Here is a 22,568-nt window from a genome sequence, read left to right on the forward strand (position 1 = left end):
AGAGATGAGAAGATGAATGATTGTCGAAACCCCAAGAACAGAAAAACTTTGTCCTCGGCAACGGCGCCAAAAAATGTTGTCGAGCAGATTGGCACGACAACGCTCGGACCGGGGGCTGTCACTCTGATCCCCGATCCCTCCGTTTGAGCCTGTCTCCCGCGGCTAAGGGGGGTAGACCCTGTGAGATGATGTGACCAACTGTCGACCAGTTGGTTGGGAGACACGAGACACGATGTAAAAAAGCACGCGATGATTTGGTTAATTTAGCAGACCAGTGCCTTGTGGAGTTAATGTTTAAATGATTACTTTTTAAATGATATAGAAACATGGACCATGAATAGCAACCATCTATCATCAGCTAAATCATATGACCAAAACGATACCCGGCAACTGAAAATTTGAAAAGATGAATGCTTTTAATCACCACGAGAATCATAAATTATTAACCAGATATCATATTTCGTGTTTCGACTTGAAAATTTCAGATCTCAGCATGAAAGATATATCGCGAAAGCAACTGAAACTGACAAAATGATTTTCCACAAAATTTTAATATTTTTTCAAAAAAAATTAAATCTTTTTTTTAATTTTTTTTTTTTTTAAATATTATAAAAATTAAAATTAAAAATCTAAAATTTAAAATTTAAAATTTATTGTAAGACTAAAATCTAAGAAACAAAAATATAACCCTAAGTCTAAAAACTAAATAAAATCTTTTTATATTTATTTTATTTTATAAAAATCTTAAAAAACAAAAATCTAAAGTCTAACTAATATCTAAGACATAACATTTAAATCTAACTAAAATATGAAAATTAAATCTAAATAAAAGCTAGACCAAACCCTATTATAAAATGAATCCCTTTTTTTTTTTTTTTTTTTTTTTATATTATAAGCAAAAACTAAAATGAAAATAAATTTAAATCAAAACATGAAACCAAAATCTACGCTATCCCCTTTCTTTTTTTCTTTTTATTTTATATTCAAAATACATTTAACAAAATCTAAAAAAAAAAACTAAATCACAAGGCATATATACATGAAACTAAAACTAAAAAATGAAACACGTATAAGGCAGAGAATGACTACGGCTTATGATAACCAGCAATGAAACGACCCGACGCATGCCCAAAACAAAATTCGATTTCGCTATCACGTATAAACCTTCGACCAGATGATCCACGAAATGCAAACGACTTAGTCTACGTTGGCCTTTAAACTGGAAAACGAATTCATATAACGCGAGTACGCATACCTGTGGCAGTCTTCAAATGATGGCGGGGGTCGATGATGATACGTAACTCCGGCAGACCAAGAAAATACGCACATGAATATTGCAGTCAAACCACGGGTTTATCGAATCAACCTGAGATAAATCGAAAGGCATGTAACCTTAGCCGGCAGATGAACGTCGTGAAGCTGAACGATATGAGTTGCAGGGTTGAGAAAGCACTCTCGTATATCTGTAGGGGATGAAGTGGGCACGGTTTTGTCTACAGGTTGCCTGAAGCGTGATTGAAGAATGCGATTGAAGCTGGACGGAGGCAGCAGAAGCTACATGAGGGTAAGAGGGAGATACACAACCGCGTATCTGAAACTCTACGGAATGGAGGGGAATCGAATGCACAGGTAGACGTTTAAAGGAAGACGCAGGCAAGGAGCTGAGGCAAATCACCACGCCTGCGGTTTTATAAACTTCTTTGCCTGACGGCCGTAAGAATAATGTGACTGCGGTGGTGTTTAAAAACCTTATATGATATTTCTTCTCGGGCCAGGTTTAGGGTGGCTCTATGGCCCTCACGTAGATAGCAGAAGGAACCACGCTAGCAGCTGGACGATGACCTGAAGCACGCAGGAGGAACCCACGAGATTGGGCAGCAACCAAAAAATTTTATTTTTTTTTTTTTTTTATTTTTGAATCAACTGCTCCAAAAAACCCTTGAAGTTTTTCTCAAAAATGCACCTGTAACCTGCAAAAAAAAAGGAAAAACCCTAGCATAAAAACTGCATAAAGCAAAAACATGAAACCCTAGATCAGCTAATTTAATGTACAGATTTGGCCCCTTAACAGCCAGATTTAGCCATAATAACAGAAATATTTTCAGAATCAGAAACTTGAACTTCACTGTGAACAGAAAGAAAATCTCTCAATGTAAAACAGAAAAGAAACTTTGAATGATTAACCCAGGGAACAATCAGCTGGGCTCTACACAGAAAAGCCAGTGGGAGTCGGCTGGTTCAGCCCAGAACTTCCCCAAACGCCCACAAATATCCTTCACTAAAAAGTTTCCCTGCACATCTCAAGCAACCATCAGCATAATGGAGATACCTGCCATTATTTCAGAAACCCTAGCAGCCCTCAAACCCTAGCAGGTGAACAAGATACCTGTGCTCAAACTACTCTAAAAACAAGCTATGATTAATGGCTGAAAACTGAAATATGCATAAAATTGAAGATCTCACAGCAATTCCAGAGAGTAACACCAACACGATTTGGACCCCAAAGTCTTTTTATTAACCAGAAAATCAGATTACAAGAGAGCTTTTCAGTACAGACTCACAGATCAGATCATCTCAAATGACTCCCTAAGACCCTATATAAAGGAAATGATCCTAACGGCTAGTTCGAGTGATCCATGTAGAAATGATCTCGACCGTTGATGAGGATCAAGACATCTCTTGATCTCATCCGTCGATTTATTAACTTAAAATATTATTATTTTATTAGTTAGGGTTTTTGCTTGATTTTTTAATTTTTTATTATTTTTCATTATTTTATTATTTTTATTCATTTTTTAATTTTTTAATTCATTTTAAAATGGATCACTGAACTAAACCTTCGGAAACATCACCTAGGACCTAGGACTTAGGACTCATGAGGGGATTTAAAACATTTCTCGACCCTCAGGACACATTACATCATGACTTTTACAAAATTACATCTTAAGGGACAAACCCATTTAATACAGACCCTCACAAAACACCCAGCTCTGCGACACAACGATAATCTAGCAGATCAACACACTAGGATTCTCCTAAAGTTCAAATGACAAAATCAATCCCGACTTTGGGATCAGGTTTGAAGGAAAACTCTGCCGATCCGTGGATCGGTGAGACAAAAAACCTTCCGGGACGTAGATTATCATCAGAAAGTTAGGTCCACCTAGGCAAATTACATACATGACTTCATGTCTGCTAAGATTATTTACAGTTAATACATGCAGACTGGGTTTACAATCAAAAAGATCAAACTGCTGATGATGGCAGGATGGCACGGACATGCTGCTCAGGAGCTACCCCTCTCTGCCAACAGAAAGGAGGTGTACTGCATGGGCAGTTGACCAGTAGTGGTCAACAGGTCACTTTACTTTTCAAAAATGACTTTTATGTAATATCCTTTCCAAAAAAAATTTGCTAAGTGCCTATTGACCACTACATGTCAACGACCCATAGCAGTACACCCCCTTTTTTCGCAAAAGGGATAGCACCTGATCGATGTGTTTGTGTCGTCCAGCTATTATCATTAGTCTGATCTTCATGTTATAATGTAAACCCATTCTGCATATATATGATGTAAATAATCTCAGCAAATCTGTGTCATGTATGTAGTTGCCTAAGTAAACTTAATTTTTTTATGACGACCTACATTCTAGGACATTTTTCGTCTCACCGATCCATTTTCAGATGGTCGGCAGAGTTTTCCTTCAGTCTGACCCCAAAGCCAAAATGTATTTTGTCACTAGGATCTTAAGCGAGTCCTAGTGTTATAGATCAAGTTTATGTAAAAGTGATTTGGAAATAATTCTAACTATTTGGTTAGGTTATTTTATTACAAATTGCTTGGTCTACTGGATTATATTTGTATCGCAGGAATGGGTAGTCTATGAGGGTCTGTTTCAGATGGGTTTTCCCCCTTATGATGTAAAATGTCTTGAGGGTTGGAAAAATAATTTATCCCCTCATAGGTTAATTAATTAAATTTTCTGGCAAAAATTAATTAAAATCCTAAGTCAGAAATTTAATTAATTCTAAGTCCTAGGTAAATTTAAATTTTTCCAAAGGCAAAATTCGTTGGTCCTTAATATTAGAATTTTAAAAGGTCCTGGAACTAAGGTAAATTAATTATTTTGCTAAATTTTAAGCCTTTGGTTCCTGGGGTTTAAGTCAAAGTCATATTTTTGAGCAAATTAACTCAAAATTTTTTATTTTTGAGTTAATTAAAATGCATTTAATTGAAAAATTCGAATTTCCTCAAGAATATAAAATTTTGACGAATGAGATTAAAAGAAATTTTAATCCTCATCAATGGTCGAGATTGCTTTGACAAGGATCACTCGAACTAGCCGTTGGAGGATTTATCTTTAAATAGGAAGTCATTTGTCTGTCAAATCATCCGATCTCTAGATCGTGTACTAAGCTCTCTTATATACTTTTTCGAATTAATGTAAAAGTATTTGGGGTTTTAACGTGTTGTAGTGTTCCTCTTCATGAATTTATGGTAACATTGTTTTAATTTCTACTTAATGTTATGTGAACACTGTCAATCAATAGCTCTCTTAAAATAATCTGAATATAGGTATCTTATTCAGTTTGTTGAATCTAGGGTAACATTTTTAATTTTGATTGAAGTAGCAGGTATCTCTATTTCTTCAAAACTTTATTGTTGTTCTACTTCTCTACTTGATTTGATGATTGATCTAGTGTTTGCAGAAGATCTCTCAAGTTTTCATTGAGCGTTTAGGGATAGTCCTCGGTTGGACCAGCCAACTCTCAACACATATTTTCTGAAGAACCTACTTCATATAAGCCTCAGGATTTATCTAATGATAATGTTTTTTCTATAGGGTGTTTTTTGGCTAGTACCTCTCTAAAATTTCAAAATCTTTTAAATATTTTGTAGAAATTTTGATAGATCTGACTATTAAGAGCTTTATATTATCAGATCTGGGAGTGGAGTTAGACTCATACTCCTCAGATCTGATAGATTTGTAAATTATTTGTATAGATCTATAAATTATTTGTATAGATCTGTTATTTTATTTGTATAGATCTGGTATTTACTTGTGTAGATCTGAAATTTTGTAACATAATTTTGAATTTTAACACTTGGGTTTTTGGAATTCTCTCTATTTTTGTACATATTGGGTATTAGGTTTTTCTCTTTTCACTTGTGCAGGAATAGATCTGAGAAATCAGCCAAGAAAATCTTCAGATCTGAACTAGATCTAGACCATGGAGGGCAAGATCTAGGCTCAAAAATTGTTTGCAGAAATAGATCTGAGAAATCAGCCAAAAAAATCTTCAGATCTAAGCTAGATCTAAACCTTGGAGGGCAAGATATGGGCTTAAAGATTGTTTGCGGGAATATATCTGAGAAATCAGCCAAGAAAATCTTCAAATCTGAGCTAATTTTATACCTTGGAGGGCAAGGTCTGGGCTCAAAGATTGTTTGCAAGAATAGATCTGGAAAATCAACCAAGTAAATCTTCAGATCTGAGATTTTTCAAGCAGATCTGGGAGTTTTGAGACAGATCTAGGCCCTGGAGGGCAATACCTTGTCCCAAATACTTTTGCAAAGCCAGCAATTAAAGATTTTGCAATAAATCTGAAGATCTAGAGCAAAATATTTTTTCAGAGCAAGGGTTTCAAGTTTTGGGGCTCCTAAGCCTAGATCTACCTTCTCCTAGCCCAAGTGCTAGCTCTCATTGGCCCTAGATTCTCCTTGCTCCATTTCTGATCTGAATATTTAATTTTCTGAAACCAATCTTTTGTGGGTTTTGTAGAAAATTTGGTAAAAATTTGTGTTTCAGGTATTGAAATTTTTTTGGCAACTTGGGCAAAGTGATTTTCAAGGCCTAGGGCCTAAGGGTTTGATCTCTAAACCATCTTTTTCCTCACTATTTGTTACAGCAGTCATATAACTTTCTAATAGTGGTGAAAAACACATCTGAGTGGTTTGAAATTAACTAAAAAAATTGTTAGATACATTGATAAGTCATTTATGTTTGATGTGTATCAAAAATTTGGTCTAGATCTACATTTTGGGTGACTGATATCTCTGAATAATTCTATTTCTGAAGTCTGAAATATAACAGTGGCAAAATTTCATATGGGTTAGCCTAAAATCAGTTCCTAAGCTGTCTAATACATTAAGGAATTAATTTCTTGAGTTGGGCATTCATCATTAGGCTTATTTTATGTTTTAATTGTTGGATGTAATAAATATACCAGATCTGATATAATTCTAGAAATCACATCATAACAGGCTGAAAATTTTTTATAATTCATGTGGGCAAGTTTGGAAAAATTTCGATAAATTTTTGGCATAAAGATATCATTGATAGCTTACTGTATTCATTGTCATATTGTTGTTGTCATAAAGTTTTTCTTACTGCTATCCTAAAAACTAATTTCTGAAAATTAAGTACTCTGTCATGGAATTGTGATAAAATGCATATCTTTTGTTTCATAAACTGAGTATTTTTTGAGCATCTGTCGACATTGATTGCAAAGAAGTTTTTGTTCTCTTTGAGCTATAATTGTATCAAAAAATGATTGAAATAAGTTTGTGGTTTATTTGTAATATTTTCAAGGGTTTATTTTTAAGTCTTCATCCAATAAAGTGAGCAATTTATTTTGGTGATTAAGGGCTTTTGCAATACAACTTTCACTTTCAAACATAAGCTTGGTCGATAGAGAGATAGGTATCCATCTATCTATGCTTGATAAACCTGCTTTTAATAGTACTTAAAACGGTGACCTTGCAATCGTCAGAGCCACAACTCTCTGCAGCGCCGGAGGCACCGGGTATGTTAGATTTTTAGGAGAGGTATCGTTAATCACACCTTAGTGTGTTTCACCTTATCTTCTTTCTGCCAATTACTACGAAATCAGGCTCAATATAGAAAGGATCGAAGGGTTAAAACTTAGAGAGGCATTTAACTAAAATTAACCAAGATTCTTGCATCTCATATTAGCTTTAGGATCTACGCTTCATATAAGATAGTCATTCATCGAAACAGTAGTTGCAAATCAATTACTTGGTCCTAAATTTCCTAGCAAGATAGTTGACTCCATAAGGCACTAGCATCAATTGCTTAAAATCTAATCAAATCCTATAAATCTTGCTAAATCTAAATCAAGTACTTGGTTGCTTCACTGTCTCTCCAAAACTGGCTAGTTTCCAACTAGTTATCCGTCATTCCATTTTCGCAGGGTCTACCCCCCTTAGCCTACATTAGGGAGACAGCTTAAACGGAGAGATTGGGGATCAGGGTGACAACGCCCGATCTGAGTCGTTGTCACAGTGCCTAGACATTCTGTGCGAAAACATTTTTTGGCGTTGTTGTTAGGTACCAATTTATTGGGCCTTGGCTCTACGAAATTCATCTTTCATCTTTCTATCATTCATTTTAGCTAGCAACGACAACATTTTTTGCGTCGTTGCCGGGGACATTTTATTCTCGGCGTTTCAACGACATCATTCTTCTCATTTCTCATCTTTTCATTTTAGCCGAAAACGACAACATCTTTTGGCGCCGTTGCTGTGGATAGAGTTTTTCTGTCCCTGGTTTCCTCAACATTATTTTAATCATCTCATCATTTCTGCCATTCATTAGCCCGTCAAGCGGCACAAAATTTTTTGGTGCCGTTGCCGGGGATATTTTATTCTCGACGTTTCAATGACATTCCCTCATGGTTCATCTCATTTCTCATCTTTTCATTTAAGCCAGCAATGACAACATTTTTTGGCGCCGTTGCCGAGAACGTATTTATTGGGCCTTGGATTTGCGGCATTCTTCTTTCTATCATTCATTTTAGTCAGTGGCACAACATTTTTGGGTGTCATTTGATATTTTCATCGCTTTATTTTTCGTCATCTCATTAATCGTTTCATCTACACTTTTAGCACCTGGACATTTCGGTTCATTTCTTATTTGAGTGGTGACTCCACTTATTCATCCATTATTTCTGAAACAAGAAACCCTCCCTTATATCCAGTTGTTTGCCTTTTGGATCTTAGAGCTAGATTCATGTTCAAGTGGCAACTCCACTTCTTTCATTTCTTACAAGAATTTCTACTAGAAGCTTGCTTCTTGTGGATCTCTTGATTTTCTTGAGCATGGGTCTCTCTCTAGCATCCATTTGGTCCCTCCTTATCCCTTCAAGCAAGTCATCATGGATGATTCGTTTACCCGTGTCATTTTACTGATTTTCTCCATGATATGCTGGAAGAGGTCATTTATAAATTGCCTTTGTTCTCGGGTGGTGATTCAGTCGCTGTTAGAAAACATCTATGCAGGTTTACTCATACAATAATCAAATATTGTAGTTCTCCCCAATATAAACATGAAGATGTCAAAATGCATCTATTTGCTTTTTCTTTAGAGGATGATGCTTTGAATTGGTTTCATAATTGTCCTGAAAATTCTTTCGTTTCTTTACAAGACATCATCAATGCTTTTACAGATAGATATGGTGATCAAGGTAGCTCGCCTTGTGCCCCTAACATTATGCAACAAAATGAGAGTGATCTCGTAAAGGATCCACCTGTCAATGACAGATTTCAAGACAATTCTCCATATTAGAATGTGCCATCCACTTGTACCGTTGCAGAACGAATCCATGATAGTGGAAAGGCAAGAACAACATATCAAATCAGTGTCGACAGTGAAAGGGAGAATGATAAGCATCTTATAGAAGAACTAAAGCAGTTGGTTAAAGACATGCAGTTCAATCAAACACAGCGGGTAAAAGATATGGAGCTTAATCAAGAAAAATTTATAACTGATTACATCAAGGATATGAGAACTTTGTACACTCAACTGGAAAAACGTGATGAGGAGATGGAAATCATGAAAATTAAACACTTTGATCACGTAACCACCGTAGTGGAAAAGTGTGCTAAGAATATGGAGGATATAAGGACCGACATGCAGAGTCAAGATGCTAAGGAAATGGAAACCGTGAAAGCTAATCATGACAGGGAAATTAATTCTATGCAAAGCAAGTTATTAGCCCTAGAGGAAAATATGACAATCATGGAATTTAATCATTCAAATCACGTGACTGCCATGGAAACAAGTTATCAAGAAGAAATAAGTTCGATTCAGAACAGATTGTCAACTATGGACGAAGAAATGACCATCATGAGATTCGATTATAATAATCAGTTAGCTATCATACAAGCAAATCATGAGAAAGAGATAAACTCTATGCAACATTGCTTGATGACCATAAAAGAAGATAATGACAAAGTAATAAAAAATATGGAAGTTGGTCAGATATGTCTTCAGAATAAGTTATTGACCATGGAGGAAAACCATGCCAAGGAAGTCAGTGCTATGAAGGTTGAACACTCTACCCAGATGGATGCCATAACAATACAGGTACAGAAACTTCAGCATCAGTCAGAGGATGAAAGAAACAAGGAAACGTCAACAGATCATAAGCCTCCCTATCTGCTGCAGCAAGCTCCATCTTATTATGAGGTCATTTGTTCCATTGAAAAGTGGCTAATTGAAGGTGACTCAGATAAAATGGAAATTAATAAGAATCAGGTTGATGCTTGCATGTTTGATCCACCAGTCATAAAAGATCAAGTTATAACTCATGACACCTGTGAGACTGATCCATCATTCTTGACAGAGCAGATGCAGAATGAAGAAAGACATGTCATGCATATCTTACATACTTCATCTGAGAGTTTTGAAGCAAAATGTTCCACTTCATCAGTGATACAACCTGCCATAAAGAAAAAGCGCAAGAGAAAGTGGATGGGAAAGCGGTTTGATGCATCAGATGGTCGCGAGCAGCTTGATTTTCGGATAGGAAAAGGTCCTACCGTATGCAAGATTAGACATGGCACATCGGAGAAACAGCCGACAGATTTGCCTAAAAGCAAGCAAATGCTCAGCATGCACTATATTGAACACATTTGATGCCATGGCGCATCTTTGTATTGTATTTCTAACCATATACCCTGTTATTTCAGTATTTCATTTTGTAGTTAGATTTGTGTTTTTCATACTATTAGGATAATTAATAAATGAAGAGCTTATATCTTTCATGTGCTTAATGTTATATGATAATTTTTTGGATGGACGCTACTTATGTTATATTGTGTGTTGCGTGGATGCAGATTTTGGATTCTCACATTCCTCCGTTGCAGCAACATGTCCCCAAATAGAGCCAGATGTTGACCACTACGTGTCAACGACCCATAGTAGTACACCCCCTTTTTTTGCAAAAGGGATAGTGCCTGATCGATGTGTTCGTGTCGTCCAGTTATCATCATCAGTCTGATTTTCATGTTATAATGTAAACCCATTCTGCATGTATATGATGTAAATAATCTCAGCAAATCTGTGTCATGTATGTAATTGCCTAGGTAAACCTAATTTTTTGGTGACGACCTACATTCTAGGAGGTTTTTTGTCTCACTGATCCATTCTCAGATGGTCAGCAGAGTTTTCCTTCAGTCTTACCCCAAAGCCGGAATGTATTTTGTCACTAGGATCTTAGGCGAGTCCTAGTGTTATAGATCGAGTCTATGTAAAAGTGATTTGGGAATAATCCTAACTATTTGGTTAGGTTATTTTATTACAAATTGCTTGGTCTACTAGATTATATTTGTGTCGCAGAAATGGGTAGTCTGTGAGGGTCTGTTTCAGATGGATTTTCCCCCTTATGATGTAAAATGTCTTGAGGGTTGGAAAAAAATATTTATCCCCTCATAGGTTAATTAATTAAATTTTCTGGCCAAAAATTAATTAAAATCCTAAGCCAGAAATTTAATCAATTCTAGGTCCTAGGTAAATTTAAATTTTTCCAAAGGCAAAATTCGTTGGTCCTTAATATTCAAATTTTAAAAGGTCCCGAAACTAAGGTAAATTAATTATTTTGCTAAATTTTAAGCCTTTGGTCCCTGAGGTTTAAGTCAAAATCAAATTTTTGAGGAAATTAACTCAAAATTTTTATTTTTGAGTTAATTAAAATGCATTTAATTGAAAAATTCAAATTTCCTCAAGAATTTAAAATTTCGACGGATGAGATTAAAAGAAATTTTAATCCTCATCGATGGTCGAGATTGTTTTGACAAGGATCACTCGAACTACACGTTGGAGGATTTATCTTTAAATAGGAAGTCGTTTGTCAGTCAATTCATCCGATCTCTAGATCATGTACTAAGCTCTCTAGCTCTCTTGTATACTTTTTTGAATTAATACAAAAGTCTTTGGGGTTTCAACGTGCTGTAGTGTTCCTCTTCATGAATTTATGGTAAAATTGTTTTAATTTCTACTTAACATTATGTGAAAATTGTCAATCAATAACTCTCTTAGAATAATCTGAATACAGGTACCTTATTCAGTTTGTTGGATCTAGGGTAACATTTTTAATTTTGATTGAAGTAGCAAGTATCTCTATTTCTTCATAATTTTGTTGTTGTTCTACTTCTCTACTTGATTTGATGGTTGATCTAGTGTTTACAGAAGATCTCTCAAGTTTTCATTGAGCGTTTGGGGATAGTCATCGGTTGGACCAACCAACTCTAAACACATATTTTCTGAAGAGCCTACTTCATATAAGCCTCAGGATTTATCTAACGATAATGTTTTTTCTACAGGGCGTTTTTGGGCTAGTACCTCTCTAAAATTTCAAAATCTTTTGAATATTTTGTGGAAATTTTGATAGATCTAACTATTAAGAGCCTTAGATTATCAGATCTGGGAGCGCAGTTGGACTCATACTCCTCAGATCTGATAGATCTGTAAATTATTTGTATATATTTGAAAATTATTTGTATAGATCTATTATTTTATTTGTAATAATATGGTATTTACTTGTGTAAATCTGAAATTTTGAAACATAATTTTGAATTTTAACACTTGGGTTTTTGGGATTTTCTCTATTTTTGTACATATTGGGTATTGGGTTTTTCTCTTTTCACTTGTGCAGGAATAGATCTGAGAAATCAGCCAAGAAAATCTTCAGATCTGAGCTAGATCTAGACCCTGGAGGGCAAGATCTGGGCTCAAAGATTGTTTGCAAGAATAGATCTGAGAAATCAGCCAAGAAAATCTTTAGATCTGAGCTAGAATTAGACCCTGGAGGGCAAGATCTAGGCTCAAAGATTGTTTGCAAGAATATATCTGAGAAATTAGCCAAGAAAATCTTCAAATCTGAGCTAATTCTAGACCCTGGTGGGCAAGATCTGAGCTCAAAGATCATTTGCAGGAATAGATCTGGGAAATTAGCCAAGTAAATCTTCAGATCTGAAATTTTTCAAGGAGATCTGGGAGTTTTGAGACAGATCTAGGCCCTGGAGGGCAATACCTTGTCCCAAATATTTTTGCAAGGCCAGCCATTAAAGATTTCGCAATAAATCTGAAGATCTGAAGCAAAATATTTTTTCAAAGCAAGGGTTTCAAGTTTTGGGGCTCCTAAGCCCAAATCTTCCTTCTCCTAGCCCAAGTGCTAGCTCTCATTGGCCCTAGATTCTCCTTGCTCCATTTCTGATCTGAATATTTAATTTTCTGAAGCCAATCATTGGTGGGTTATGCAAAAAATTTGGTAAAAAATTGTGTTTCAGGGATTGAAATTTTTTTGGCAACTTGGGCAAAGTGATTTTCAAGGCCTACGGCCTAAGGTTTGATCTCTAAACCATCTTTTTCCTCATTATTTGCTACAGCGGTCCTATACCTTTCTAATAGTGGTGAAAAACACATCTACATGGTTTGAAATTAACTAAAAAAATTGTTAAATACATTAATAAGTCATTTATGTTTGATGTGTATCAAAAATTTGGCCTAGATCTACATTTTGGGTGACTGTTATCTCTGAATAATTCTGTTTCTGAAGTCTGAAATATAACAGTGGCAAAATTTCATGTGGGTTAGCCTAAAATTAGTTCCTAAGTTGTCTAATACATTAAGGAATTAATTTCTTGAGTTGGGCATTCATCATTAGGCTTATTTCATGTTTTAATTGCTAACTGTAATAAGTATACCAGATCTGATATAATTCTGGAAATCACATCATAACAGGTTGAAAATATTTTATCATTCATGTGGGCAAGTTTGGAAAAATTTCGGTAAATTTTTGGCATAAAGATATCATTGATAGCTTATTGTTTTCATTGTCATATTGTTGCTATCATAAAGTTTTTCTTACTGCTGTCCTAAAAACTAATTTCTGAAAATTAAGTACTCTGTCATGGAATTGTGATCAAATGCATATCTTTTGTTTCATAAACTGAGTATTTTTTGGGCATCTGTCGACAATGATTGCAAACAAGTTTTTGTTCTCTTTAAGCTATAATTGAATCAAAAAAGATTTGAAATAAACTTGTGGTTTAATTGTAATATTTTCAAGGGTTTATTTTTAAATCTTCATCCAATAGAGTGAGCAATTTATTTTGGTGATTAAAGGCTTTTGCGACACAAGTGTTTCTAATCCTCGGGTCTAACTTCTTCTCATCATCTGGTGCATTTGCATATAAGTTAGTTTTGCATAAATAAAATTTACTTCCAAGCATAAGCTTGGTCGATAGAGAGATAGGTATCCATCCATCTTTGCTTAAGAAGCCTGCTTTTAATAGTACTTAAAACGGTGACCTTGCAGTCGTCAGAGCCACAACCCTCTACAGCGCCGAAGGCACCGGGTATGTTAGATTTTCAGGAGAGATATCGTTAATCACACCTTAGTGTACTTCACCTTATATTCTTTCTGCCAATTACTACGAAATTAGGCTCAATATAGAAAGGATCAAAGGGTTAAAACTTAGATAGGCATTTAACTAAAATTAACCAAGAATCTTGCATCTCATATTAGCTTTAGGATCTGCACTTCATATAAGATAGTCATTCATCCAAACAGTAGTTGCAAATCAATTACTTGGTCCTAAATTTCCTACCAAGATAGTTGACTCCATAAGGCACTGGCATCAATTGCTTAAAATATAATCAAATCTTGCTAAATCTAAATCAAGTACTTGGTCACTTCACTGTGTCTCCCGAACTGGCTAGTTTCCAACTAGTTCTCCATCATTCCATTTTCGTAGGATCTACCCCCCTTAGCCTAATGTAGGGAGACAGCTTAAACAAAGAGATTGGGGATCTGGGTGACAACCCCTGATCTAAGTCGTTGTCGCGGTGCCTAGACATTCCGTGCGACAACAGTGCCTTTTTCAAATTTTGTAAATCTAAATTGCCCGATACGGGGAAACGGGTACCATTTTCTGGAATCTGAAACAAGTATGGGTACAAAATGTGACCCCCAAAAAAATTGGAAACGGGGAAACGCAATATATATATATATTAGGACATTTAAGAAATATGTGCAATCATAAAGCATACATGATACATTATGATTAAATTGTCCAATGTCAATGCATAAACTACAAATCTCTAAATTTACATCACATTTACTCATGAATGATCACATAATGAAAATCACAATATCCCAAATCGGCCACGAAAAATTTCTAATTTCCTGTCTCGTGCTTTATTGAGTCTCCTTGTTATGAAACCAGCTCAAGAAAAGATAGAAAAGATAGATCAATGCCTAAGAATTCAGCCTCTTCGAGGGGGCAACCTCCTTTACATTACATAAATGAACCATTCTTGGATGATACAAATGACAAAACCTCCTTTCTATATATAGGAGTCTAAGGAGTCACAATATAATTCAGCCGACCTAACAATAATAATATAAAGCCACAAAAATAACAATAGAGGGATTCTATGGGGCACAGAAATAACAATATGGGGGTAATAGGGGAACAACAATATAAATAAGGGGTATAACTACAATAGTAATGGGGTAATCACTATTATTATAGGGACCCAACACTCCTCCTGCATAGTCGAACGACCTTAGTGCTCTTGATTAAATACAAGTTCCATACCCTAGTACATGACAAAATCCAATGGAAACATTGCAACCCCCCCAATCTTGAAATCCTTTAAAACAGATAAGTTTGCTGGATTTTGAGTGAGATCCAAAATTCTACTTTCTCCATATGAAATCCAATGAGGGCAAAACCACTCTCAAACATCCTGAGTCATTTCATGGTAATGTTAAGAATTTAACATTACCATGAACTGCATATCAACACTATATCCATAGGCTTGAACATTAGGCTGCCCCACTCAAAAATTTGTTTTGATCTTCAATAGCTCCCTCTATCACTCCTGAATTGGCAGGGAGCGAAAAAAATAAATAAATAAATAAAAAATAAAATAAAATAAAATAAAAAATAATATATATATAATCAAAAAAATTGAAAAAAAAAGTCACTTTATCGCTAAAACGTGGTTGTACGACCTAGAAACGCATTTCACATCGTACTGGGCCACGTTTCCCCCACGTGAAACGTGGCAGTACGGCCTAAAACATGTTTCCAGGCCATAACAAACACGTTTTTGCATTTCCATACTGTTTCTGCCCAAAAACGAGCTCAGGCCCAGCGTTTCCTGCAACATGGTTGTAAATTATGGAAGGGAAAAATTTTGGATACAAACCTAGGAAAAGCAGGTGGACATTAATTAATTTGATGTTGTGTGGTAGTGGAAGCCCCAAACAATAGACAAAGGGAATATTAATCACATAGTGGGATGTGGGGACCACCCCATGATGAAATATGCACCCCCTTGATGGAGAAATTCGAATGACTGAGGGAGCTCAAATTACTTGGAGAAGGGGCCCACATGAAAGAAGAGAGCAACAATTATGAATAAGAGGAAGTCAACATCATTAAGCACTTTTGATCATTTGACATTTTACACTTTCTTGCTCAAGTTGTTTAGATGAATCACAGGTGTTGTTTAGCACCAAAGGTTTCAAGGGGAAATCTCACCCTCTTCTTCGGTGGATCAGGAGTGCACCCTAGGGAGGCAAATTCTACTCATTTTTTGAGTTGGAAGGAAGACCACACAGGCAACACGAATTCTGAGTTCGCTGGGACGCAGTTCAGGGAGCCACGCAGTGGTTGGAGGAGAGAAGAGTCAGAGTGAAGGGTTGTATTGGTCTTGGGGCACTCTTGATCAATTTCTAGAACAAGTATCACCCAACAACCATTCAAATTCCTAGAGGAGGGTCTGCATCATTTTGTCCATGGATTGTGCAGTCCTTTATTAAGGCAACTCGTGGGGTGGATTGCGAAGGGGTTTGAGGAGTTGGGATTATTTGGAATTTGAATGGAGGGGATTGTGGGGGACTTTCCAACATTTTGGTGGAGCAGCAAATGCAGCATCTGCTACATGTTACATTGTCTACTTATGGAAGAGGGCCAAGCATTTGGAGTCAATTTTGGAGCGTCAAAAATACGACAAACGCTTTCTGGGTTTTTCTGGGTTTATTGAGAAGAGGCCAAAATTAATTTGGCAGAATTTTTTGTGCAGATTTGAGGGATCAAGCAGGGGTCCCAACCCAGCCAGCATCTAAAGGATCTAAGGGAAATTGGGCCGAAATTCCAAGATCAACATTTGGCCAATCCCTTTTGTGGGTTGTTTTGGGTTATTGGTGGAGATCCCGGGGTTAATTTCTTGGAATTATATGAGCACTGGAGAAGGCCCTACCAGCTACTTTTTGCAATGAGCGATGCAGTTTTCACTGGGACAGTGCACAGATTGTTGGTGATAGCCACATTGCATGTTAAAGCAGCAGATTTCATCACCTGGATATTGTTCGCTTGCCTTAGGCAAGCCCAGGTGCATGCTTTCTGATTTACCTTTGTACCCAGCAATTATATCAATAAAATGGTTCAGCTCAGCATAGTTTATGGAGATTTCTGGTTGTTTAATGTGTCGTAAATTTTTGTATTTGTTTTTTCCCAAGTTGCAGGAAACGTTGGAGAAGGGTCCGTTTCCAGCCGGAAACGAGGAAACTCGTACCATACGGCCTGGAAACGCGTTTCCGGCCGTACTAGCCCGTTTCTTGAGGAGGATAGGTGGCCAGTACAGCTGGAAACGCGTTTCGAGGTCGTACGATGGAGTTTCCTCTTCTAAATTGACTTTTTCTTGTATTTTATTTTTTATTTTTTCTCTTCTAATTTTTTATTAGGCGACTAAAATATCTTCTGGATGCCTCTCAAGTTATAAAAAAGAGGATTTTTTGAGTGGGACAACCTAGTGTTGATATGCAATTCATGGTAATGTTAAATTCTTAAAGTAAAAGTGACATTCTCCTTTATTTTTCATTTTCATCATTTTACTTAAATTTTTAACATTACCATGAAATGACTCAGGATGTTTCAAAGTGGTTTCACCCTCATTGGATTTCATATGGAGAAAGTAGAATTTTAAATCTCACTCAAAATCCAGCAGACTCATCTGTTTTTCAGGATTTTAGGATTGTGGGGATTGCAATGTTTCCATTGGATTTTGTCATGTACTAGGGTATGGAACTTGTATTTAATCAAGAGAACCAAGCCCTCTATGCAGGGGAGACTCCCAATAATCAAGAGCACGTAGGATACTAGGGTATGGAACTTGTATTTAATCAAGAGCACTAAGGTCGTTCGACTATGTAGGAGGAGACTCCCAATCAAGCACGAGACAAGAAATTAGAAATTTCTCGTGGCTGATTTTGGATATTGCTATTTTCATTATGTGATCATTCATGAGTAAATGTGATGTAAATTTAGAGACTTATAGTTTATGCATTGACAATTTAATCATAATGTAATAAATTAGAATGTATCATATATGCTTTATGATTGCACATATTTCTTAAATGTCCTAATATATATATATATATATATATATATTGCATTTCCCCGTTTCCAAAATTTGGGGGGGGTTCACGTTTCGTATCATGCCTGTTTCGGAAACTCGTACCTGTTTCCCTGTTTCGTGCAATTTAGGTTTTTTCTATGTTTGCTTTGTTTATCATTGTAAATTTCCATTAGGAATATTACAGTGGTATCAGAGCCATGATCTTGGCCAGCTGTGGGGCAACCAACTAGATCAGGGAAGATTTGTGCATGTATACACAGTGACGGGTTTAACCATAAACAACCCATGGCTCAAGGGGGATTTAATATGCGTGAATTCTTGACCCAATTGATGAAGGTGTCGGACCAGATCTATCCTCTTCCTTACAGAAGAGACACTAGAGTTGCACAGGCCGTGGGGGTGCAACCATCTACACAGGATTGTGGGGAGCAAGTAGATACACTGAGTAGGGGGCAGAGGTCACTCGTGTTGGAGACTTCCCTGACCGTGTCGGTTGACATCTTAGTGGAGAGAGTAGACCATACCCCATTAATTCCATCCGTTGAGGTGGTGACTGGGGTCGTGTCCGAGATTTTGGGTGAGGTGCTAGGAGACGTATCCACCCTTGATAAGGCGTCGGGAGATACAGAGGTGTTGGATGATAGTTGCACACATTAGTGTCATCAGTTTCAGGGCGACATTCTAGCATTAAAAAGGAAGGCCACATCAATATGAGAGGCTATTCTGCTGTAGAACAAGGAGCTGGAGGGCATGAGAGTGGTTTGTGCCGAGTCAACGGCCCAGTTGGCTCACATTGGGGAACAGTTGTATTTCCTAATGGTACAATTAGAGGGCACATTGGAGAATTGGGGCAGCCCTCTTCAGGGATACATAAACAGGGCTAGCAACATTGTTGGGTCAACTTTTCCCATTGGAGAGAGAGAAACGAAGCTACCTAGTAAGATCTCATGTGTTGACCTAGATAGTGAGAACTAAGATGAGACAATCGCAGTTGCACAGGGTGCAGCATCCGCGTGTTGGGGTTGTTCTATGTGCAGGAGTTCGTGCATTCGATCCCTCTCTTGGGGTTGGATGGCGAGAGATCCTGTGTTGGTACCCAGTGGAGTGGACTATTTAGATGGTGGTGGAACCAGGTGTAGCTCAATGGGAGCTTCTAGGCACTAGGGATACTGGAAGCCCAAACTGGAATTGGGATCTGTGTGGGACTACCTATTATTTCCCAAGTATGCTAGTTGACTACAACCTAGATGGTACAGTTGACCTAGCAGTTAAACATGCACATTCGCTAGGAGAGTTTTGGTCAGCACCAGTGGCCACCCAATTTATGGACAGACTCCTTGGGTTGTCTTGGTATGATGATTGTACACAAATAAATTCATATCTCCATGAATACTTATCGGAATCGGATGATCTTTAGATCAATCCTACACCTCTCGATGAGAGGGATCCAAGAAAAATATCAGTTGCCATTAATAAGATGACCCACATGGAATTTGGCCCTAGTTGCCAATTTTAACATTGTTACTTATAAAATGAAGAGTACACCAAAAAAAGAAATTAAAAATATATCATAGTTCAATATTTTAATTCTTATCCTACTTACAACAAAAAAACATTTTTTTAATCAAAAGGGATATTTTTTATAACTACAAAAGGAGTAATAAAAAACTTCTTATGCAAGTAAAGGGAGGTGTTATAAAAATAATACCCTATATAATAAAGTATTAAAAGCAAAATATTATGGTATTTGTGATCGAATGAAAAAATGGAATCTAGTTCGGAAATAAAGGAAGAAAGATTTCCAGAAACCTCACATAACTATGTTTCAATGCTATTTAGAATTAAAGGGTCTATTACAGGAAAAATTGTTACTATTTCTATCTCGTCGACCAGAAATAAAAATTATATAAAGCCTAAAATCGCAAATCAATTAGTGATTCCCAAGCCAAATATAATCAAAAAATTAGACTTTTTAATAACAAAAAATATGACAAACAACTTACAATTAAACATTGGGGATTATACATTTATATTGCAATTCTCAGTTCAATCCGTATGGAATGATCAAGGTGATATTATTTTGGGTTCACCCTAGATGAAACTCTAGGGTCCTTCATCCTAAATACAAAAAAGGAGTTTTTCACGCTTTCATACAAAAAGAAAAAAAATAACACTACAAGATGTTACATTGAAGCCAAATTCAATAACACAAGAAGACGTACAAGATATTTCAAAATTAATTTTTCAAGAAGGTAAGAAAGTGCTACAAAATATGCAAAAAGAAGTTGACAAAATTACCGTTGACAACTTACAAGAATGAAGAAGTTTCTCAACTTAAAGAAAATTACTAATGCAAATTAAGAAGATTAAGAAGGACAAGAAGTAATTGAAAAACAAGGTACAACACCTTACAAAGAAGGAAGCGTCAAAATCTTCAAATGAAGAAATTCAAGTTGAAAAGAAAGGAATGAATATCGATCCAGTGAATATCACAAATCAAGAAGAAGACAAGCCAGTTGAAGAAAAACACATTCAAATGTTGCATTTCAAACCAGTGTTGATAATATCAGTATCGGCAAAATATCGGCGAGGGTCTAGAAAACATCTTATCGGCAATATCGGCGAAAATATCGGCAAGCATAAAAATCAAATTTTTTTCATATTTTTAAACATAGCCGATATTTTCAAAATATGGCAATATTTTGCCGATATTTTCAAAATATCGCGATATTTTGCCGATAATTTCAAAATATGGTGATATTTTGCCGATATTTTCAAAATATCGTGATATTTTGCCAATATTTTCAAAATATCGCGATATTTTCGAATATTGCCGAAATTATCAATACTGGTTCAAACGATAGAAATTCCAAGTGAAAATTTTGTACCCAACTCAACAATCTCAGTACCTCTAGTAAATCAGAAAATTGCCACACACTTGATAAGGGAAAGTCAAACCAAAGAGCTCCTTATCGACATTCAAATCACAAGAGTAAGAAACTCAATCAATTTATGTGTCTGTATCACTCAGAACAGAAACAACATACTTATGTTCCAAAGAATATTGATGTTTGCACACTCCAATCCGATGATAAGAATTCATTATAAATTTCCAGTAATCGAAAGATCCTACAGAAGATTAATTTAGGATGGTCAGATCCTTTCTCAGTGTGGAAACTTTATTTATCACTCCAAGGATCCTATCATCATGTATCAACGAAGATGACAACTCGAAGAACTCCAAAAGATGCAAATAGATTACAAAGACAAAAAACAGATGATATGCCTTGTCAGCGATAAGCTTTGAGGACAAAGCTTTCTGAAGAGGAAGGGAATGTTATGAATAAAATATATAAAAATAATAAATAGTGATAATGATGAATTAACTAATAATTAGTAGTGAAGAGGCATGTCTCTATGGACATGTTCGTTCATGAAAGGGTGCCTGCCTAGCTATATATATGGGACCCTCAGTTGTAATCAAATCAGCTCACTTGTATTCAAATATTCTTATATATAATTACTTGTCCTACAATGGATGTCATTGTCTTCGAAATATTATGAAAGTTATTGCAGAGTAAGAACTTTGTTTGTAACATTGGTATCAGAGCGTTTACGAACCTTGTTCATAACACAACTTGAGTGGGCTCTTACCAGTAGCACATTTTTTAGTAATTCAATCCACCCACAGTGCATACTTGAGCCAACTGTCCCATGCCTGCGTGTTGTTGACCGCTATTTTCCTGATAACCCTTACACGATTTTTATTAGTGGATTCAGCAAATACATTCCCCTGTGGATAGTAGTTGGCTGAATGGGCCAACTTGATACTATGCGGGGAGCAGAAAGTGACCAACTCAATAGATCGGAAAACACTACAATTGTCTGTCATAATCTTATTTGGGACCCCAAAGCTGATGATAATATTTTCTTCTAGAAATTTCATAATGTTGGCACTAGCGGAACTGCCTCCACCCACCTAGTGAATTAATCTGTAGTAACTAAGATCCAGCTGTTGCTTGCATTCTGCTGAAACTGTCCAATGAAATCCAGCACCCACTGCTGGAAGGGGGGGCCTCCCCTACAAGTGGATCAAGTGGCCCAGCAAGCAAATGCCAGGATCAAAATTTAAGTTTTTTTTTTTGGTTCTTCCAAGGTTAGCATTCTTCAATATATGTGCAAAATAGGATTTTTCTTTGACTTACTACTGCATACTATTGCTTTCCCATTCAAAGAGATTTTAGTCTAAGAGAGAAAGCAAACCATAAAAACTGAATATGTATCATGGACATTCACACCAACCCCACATGTAGCAATCAAATCCTGCCCTTAACAGAATCATACTAAACTATACCAGAATGATTCCATCCCAACTCATTATAACCAAGAAATGAAGAAAAAAAAATCTTGTTGGCATCACAGAAAAGAGATTCATACTAAAGCGATCAACTTGTTGCTTCCAAGTCATGACATTTGGTGGCAGAAGGCCACGTAGATCAAGCCGGTCTCGCTCTGTCATTGAGAAAGCTGTGCCCTGTCATCCCATTGTCTGAATCATCAATTATCTTAAAGTCGCTTTCATGAAAAAATTCAACTGAAATACCAATGACTAGTTCTTGATGTGCAGAGTGGCCTAAAATGCAACTGAATATGGAGAGATTTTTTTCACTGGCAATTTAGTTACAAATGCATACTGAATGAGAGGTTTAAGCTAACATTTTCACTTGTGCTGCTGGAAATATTTACATCAATAATTCTTCACATCAAGATTCAATTATACAACTTGAGTAGGATTGAAATAGTTTGTAAATGCTAATAGTCTAATATGAC

The 22,568-nt window shown here is 36.3% G+C and overlaps 1 protein-coding gene across 1 annotated transcript in view; it reads right to left on the reverse strand.

The window, feature by feature from the left end:
- Window positions 1-22,568, reverse strand: part of LOC149239239 (NAD-dependent malic enzyme, mitochondrial-like) — a 458,929-nt gene that overhangs the window by 336,485 nt on the left and 99,876 nt on the right. Inside the window, exon 2 of the mRNA XM_089373356.1 lies at window positions 22,176-22,272. Coding sequence (XP_089229482.1) covers window positions 22,176-22,272 — 97 coding nt within the window. The remainder of the gene's footprint in view (window positions 1-22,175; window positions 22,273-22,568) is intronic.

The sequence above is a fragment of the Pinus tabuliformis genome, chromosome 8, assembly GCF_031772625.1.
Source record: "Pinus tabuliformis cultivar Carrire ecotype Pingquan chromosome 8, CPIR1, whole genome shotgun sequence".
In the NCBI taxonomy this organism is placed as follows: domain Eukaryota; kingdom Viridiplantae; phylum Streptophyta; class Pinopsida; order Pinales; family Pinaceae; genus Pinus; species Pinus tabuliformis.